The 6,000-nt window shown below is 44.9% G+C and overlaps 1 protein-coding gene across 2 annotated transcripts in view; it reads right to left on the bottom strand.

Moving 5' to 3' along the window:
• Positions 1 to 489: 489 nt before the first annotated feature.
• The window catches only part of AOAH (acyloxyacyl hydrolase), a 184,766-nt gene continuing 179,255 nt past the window's right edge, over positions 490 to 6,000 (bottom strand). For both annotated transcript variants that reach the window (XM_015469383.3, NM_001078096.2), the window contains 1 exon segment: positions 490 to 1,920. In XM_015469383.3, coding sequence (XP_015324869.2) covers positions 1,792 to 1,920 — 129 coding nt within the window. In that variant the 3' untranslated portion in view covers positions 490 to 1,791.

The raw sequence follows: 6,000 nt of genomic DNA, 5'->3' as shown, positions 1-6,000 counted from the left end.
AAAAGTAAGATATTTTAAACACAATTGCTTCCTCTCTGTCACAATTTCCCTTTTATCTGGTGGCTCTGGAAAAGCCATGGGAATTTTGGGGAAGTTGAAATGGAGATCCATTTAGGTTGCACTGTGTGTGTGGTTAGCTGTTATTTCTGTGCAGGTTACTGCCAGCCATCCTGGGGCAGGAAGGACTTCCAGGTACGCTCCTACTGTCCACCAGCATGGAGACAAAGTGCAGGGCTGGTGGTCAGATCACAAGAGAAAGTGAACTACAGCTCCTGGCACGGGAAGTATGTGGATCATGGAGGAGAAATGAGATGTGAAATGCACAAATCTGGGAGCTAGTCTGGGGTAAGGTCTTCCAGTCATGGATACGATGACTGCAAGATGTGGTTCATGCTGGTGCCTGGACAAAATAGAAGTGTCTCCCTATCAGGAATAAATAAATAAATTAAAAATAGTAAAGTAATAAAGCATACACAATTATACACATACTGTCATTATAATTTCATCTTTATTAAGACAAAAATTTGGGTGCAGGTGGTTTATTTGGGGAGTGATCCCCAAAAGTGGGAAAGGAGAAGTGAGGAGAGTGACACAAGGAAGGAAGAAGAGTCATGTAGGGCGACGGCTCCTGTGAGCAAAGGAGGCTGATTCTGTCGAGACCCTCTGAGAAGCACACAGAGTATATTCCCAAACTGAGCACTAAACGGAGAGGCTGGAGCCTTTATTCCCCGGCCCCTGAGAACCCTGGTCAGAACTGGCCCACACTCTGGGCTGTGCCAAGCAAGCTCCTGAGGGCAGAATGTAGAAGGGCAGGCCTGCTCTGAGGTGGAGTGCTGGCGGCACACAGACTCTGAGCCCCATCTCCATTAGCGCCGGGAAGTGCCACATGGGTGAGAAGGATGTGCAATAGAATCTATCAGAATTCTTATATGTGTGCTTATATGAGCACAAAGCTTTACCAACACTACAGATAGGGTGTGTGTCTTTAATGACTCCTCCACAAAAGAAATCTGATCGAGGTCTTCCCAGTTGGAAAACCATCCTAGAAATTTACACAGCTTTACCAGTGATGAGTTGTGTAGCTGAAAGAAACTCTTCTAAACTATCAATAATAAGAAAAAAAATTTCTGTTCTACCTATAAACAATCATATTATAAAATCATTATTATAGGAAGAAGTAATCAGATTATGTAGCCAAAGAATGTAAGAAAATCTTTTAAAGTTGTCATTTTTTCCCTAGATTTTGTGGCGCTTATATTTGTTAACTTCTAAAAATTTGTAATTTGTTGTGATTTCTTCTCTCATTTCTTCTCTCATACATTTAAGTAAGTATTTAAGTTGTACCTAATTCTGTGTTGTAGTTGCATGTTCTGGTGTGAGAGGCCTTGGCAGCCAGCCAGCAGCCTTCCTGGGAAGAGCCATCTTTAAGGAGTCAGCCACAGAAGGAGGGTCACTTCCTGACACACCAAGACCCTGGGGAAGTTGCTGAATGTCACTCAAGCAGAGTTCTTATTTATTTTTTGGAACAACTAGCCATTCAAGGGTGCAGACAGATACGCTGTGACTCAGAATGGCACCCAAAGCACTTCATTCGGGGTCACTTGAGGGTTACAGGGGCACTGATCCTGGAAGCACAGAGTCACACCATTATTTAGATGAACTCTTAAATGAGAGAAAACCAAGATGATGCTATAGAGGGTCCTGTGAGTTTGTGACAGGCAGCCCCTATAGCCATTTGTTGAATGAGTTTAGCCAAGTTGCTGCCTCCCAGAAGCACATGTCCTTGGGGCCTCAGTGCCCCCCTTGGTCTCCAAACACCTGCTCAATCTGCGGATTGAATGGATTCTCCTTTCCCAGGACGTGGGGCCACTGGTGCTGCATCTTCTTCCAGAAGTGATCTGCCAACAGCTGTAAAACCACCTGCAAGCAAGAACCCAAAGGAAAAGGAAAAGGGGGATTATACCAAAGTAAAGAACTTATCGGCAAGATTTACTCTATTCTTTGAGTGGTGGACAGACCTTAGGCTGGCTCCCAAGGATTCCTACCTTTGATGTGGGTGGAACCTATCACCTGGTTCTAAGCAACAGAGCACAATAAAGGATGTCCTTTCAGTGACTGTCGTGTTATCTATGACTCTGCTTTGCTGGCAGACTTGCTCTCGAGACCCTCCTTCCTGGGATGATGAAGTTAGAAGCCATGTTGGGAAGCCACATGGCAGGTAACAGAGGGTGGCCTCTAGCTCACATCTAGTAAGAAGTTGGGCCTTCAGTCCTACAGCCACAAGGAAATAAAGTCTGCCAACAACCCAAGTGGGTATGGAATCAAATCTTCCCCAGTTGAGTCTCCAAGTGAGAACGTAGATGTTAGTCTGTGAAATCCTAAGCAGGGAGCCCAGTGAAACTGTGCCAGTACTTCTGACCCACAGAAACTGAACCAAGTATGTATTGTTTTAAGCTGCTACCTTTGTGGAAATTTGTATTTGGTAATAGACAGCAAATATACTTTCTCAGAAAGCCATTTATTCACTTACCTATGGACAGCTAACACTTACTACAGGCGTAAGGCTTGGGTTTTGGAGATAAACAGGATGAATTCTTTCTTCAAGGAACTCCCAGTCTAGTGAGGGACTGAGACATGCAGAATGATGCTACCAAAGCCATAGGGAGGGCTGTGAGGGGTGCTGGCAACTCTGCTGGGTGGGAGGAAAGGATAGGTCCACTCTGTAGAGTGTGATAGCTGAGCTGAATTTTCAAGGAGGAATTCACCAGATGGATCAAGAGGGAAGTAATATACATGATAGAGGATGCAGCACACACCAAAGCTCAGAGGTACAGAAGAGAATGGCCCATGGGTGGGGACCCAGGGATGCCTGGGACATGAGGCTGAATGGGTGCCCTGGCAGGGCTGTGGGCATGAAGAGTGTGGCTGGAGTGCCAGGGTGAGGAACGTACAGGCTTAACTCACAGGTCTGTCCCTGGCTCTCCCAGCCCAGTGCCCACTCCCTGGTTCCATTGTTGTATGTCCCTTTATTCACAATGTCACCAGGATCCATTCTTGGTGTTCAGTCCTCTGGCCTGTCATTAACATGTCTTTGATGAGGAGTCTTTCTCTGCAGATAATGCCTTCATTTAGCAAATGGGGCTTGGACAAGCCTTCAGGCCCCAGATGGCTACATTTCCCTGGGGTTGGGTAGGGGGTGGTTAAAGCTGAATGAATAGAGGAATGTGATTGCTGAAGGCTTCAGAGGGGAACATATTGTTCAGCGCGGATGCTCAGTGATGTCCCTGACTTATTCAGAAGCACATGGACATTGTCTTCAAAGGGCACATCCTGTTCATCTTGCCAATAAGCAGTGCTGCCAGCTCCCTGTGGATGTGCAAAGCCCTCTTCTACTCTCTGGGCTGAAATTCTCTCGTTTGCAAAATGAGTGAATGATCTGATGACTTATCTGGGTCTAAACTTTGCATAAGATTTTAGCACTTAGAAAAAAACTAGAACTGGTTGAGTCGAGATATTAAACATCCTTGGTATTTTAATACATTCTGAGCCTTCTGAGGTGGATCCCAAATTCCATCCATCCACCAATGTAACCTGGATTATTTCTGTGTGGTGTCTAACACATACACACCCCAACTGCCACTATCACATACAACATGAACCACACACACACACACACTCAGACCTAAAGAGGCTGTCAGGCCAGCAGGTTTACTGGACGATCTGATCATCTCTCACACACTAAATCAGTCAGTGTTTTTTCAAAAGAGAGGACTGGTTTCAGACTGTTTTTCCTGCCACTTCTCAACATAGTAGCCTCCTTCTAAGTCTGTGGAAAATTACGAGTTCTTATTTTTTGGTTTTTGCATTTTACCTTGATATACCTAAGCAGTCTTCCTAATAATTATGTGGTACCAAGGTATCTGTGGTCATTTATTTCCCGGTCTGAATTAATAAGGGAGGAGATGGGGATGAGGATAAGCAGAGGAAAGTTAAAAGGAAAGAACTCAGATTTGAGTATGGGTAGCTGTTTGGTTTGAAAGCAATTAGTTGGCTGTCACTCTAATGGAGATTAAAATATTCATGAGTGTGCACTGCTGATATTTTGGATCTAAAATGAGAATGGCATCATTATTACTAAACTAGAAATTTGTGATAAAATGACCCACTATAATTATTCATTGGTCTGAGAAACGTGTACTGAGCACCTACTATGAGCTTCTTAAAACCAACCTTCTCTGGTAACTCCCATGATACACTGCTCAGCACAAGGCTCAGCTATCCTTATTACCCTGGATGAGCTGGTCCTTAAGCACAAATATCTTTTGTGCTTCCCTATTCACAATTTAAAATATTAAGGCAATACCTATACAGTTGAGAAAAAATTTAAAAGACAGTTAAACAAAAAGAAAAACAGGATACAACACGTCTTAGTTGAATAGAGTCACTGTTAGCATTGAGCCTTTCTGAGCCACACACACATACATACACTGGATCCCTCTGTAAATATTTTATAATCTGTCCTTTTTGAGGAATAATTTACACACAGTAAAATTAACTCTTTTTGGTAAACAGTTCCATGAGTATTGACAAATGCATTCAGTTGAGTAATCATCCCACCAATCTTTAATCTGCTTTTATTAATTCGTTCTATATTACAAACCTATTTCCATGTCACTGAAAATAGATCTCTATCGTTTTTATTCATGGCACTATACTCCATCAGATAAATGTAAGCTAATTTATTTCACCAATAGAGATTCTTGCCACACATTTCCCTAACATCTGTCCTCAGGTCGGGTAGAGACAATTTCCTGCTGCCGGTGCGTACAACATCTGCAGCCCAGGGTGGGTTCACAGGCTGCCTCATTCACTACCCCTGCTAGACACGTGCACGGAATGAAACTGGTCCAGCGGAAAGCTAGGGGACATAGGGTCCTGGGTAAGTGGAATATTGTGGTGAACAGGGTCAGGCTCTTCCTTGTCTCTTCCTCGGCAGTGACTCAGCTGCCTGTGCTCTCGCAGGGCCCCAGCTGCAGAGTCCAGACGGTTGCCACAAGAGTGGTGCTGCTCTTGTCCAGGTGCCACTCAGTTCTAGCAGTGCAGCCCTTACTCTGGGTAAGTCCATATCAGATGGGCACTGGTGCCGGTCTGCAGGCCGCCCTGCAGCCCCAGTGCTTAGGTGGGGCACTGTCACCCACTCATCTGCCTGCTGCAGAAGCCTTCATGGTAGCAAAACCATGTGATGGCTGTTTCCTCTTTGAAAAGTTTGCAAAGTTTCCCACTGCAAAGTTTCCTCTTTGAAACTCTCACAGAAGGGGTGACCAAGCAGGGTAACTTAACCTCCCATTGTTTTATGTATTTTAGTGAGCAGCTTTTTCAGTTTTTACTTGCAGCCTTTGCTCTCTCTAGGATTTGGGCATGAGTCCATGGAGAGGGGAGTTGGAGGGTGGGGACTTGGTGCTGTTTCTTGATTCAGTCCTTGATGACAGTCACCATGTGATTTTAGAATTGCTCTCCCTTCTGATGACAAGTTAAAATTGAGCCACATTTCTTTGCCTAACCATATTTGTACTTATGATGAGTTCTTCCCAGGCAGTACTGGTCCTCCAGGCAAATACACCATGCCAGATTCAGCCCACATGCTCATGATCTGCTCACATATGCAGACATGATAGAAGCCCAGCAGTGCTCATAGCTGGACATCATCTGAGATTCCTCCACACTCCCACTTCAGAAGATATTTGTATATACTTTTTTCAGTTCAGTTCAGTCACTCAGTCGTGTCCAACTCTTTGCGACCCCATGAATTGCAGCACGCCAGGCCTCCCTGTCCATCACCAACTCCCGGAGTTCACTCAGACTCACGTCCATCGAGTCAGTGAGGCCATCCAGCCATCTCATCCTCTGTCGTCCCCTTCTCCTCCTGCCCCTAATCCCTCCTAGCATCAGAGTCTTTTCCAATGAGTCAACTCTTTGCATGAGGTGGCCAAAGTACTGGAG

This window comes from Bos taurus, chromosome 4, assembly GCF_002263795.3.
Source record: "Bos taurus isolate L1 Dominette 01449 registration number 42190680 breed Hereford chromosome 4, ARS-UCD2.0, whole genome shotgun sequence".
In the NCBI taxonomy this organism is placed as follows: Eukaryota; Metazoa; Chordata; class Mammalia; order Artiodactyla; family Bovidae; genus Bos; species Bos taurus.
Note: the sequence above shows the minus strand (reverse complement) of the source record. Positions and strands in the feature narration are given on the sequence as shown.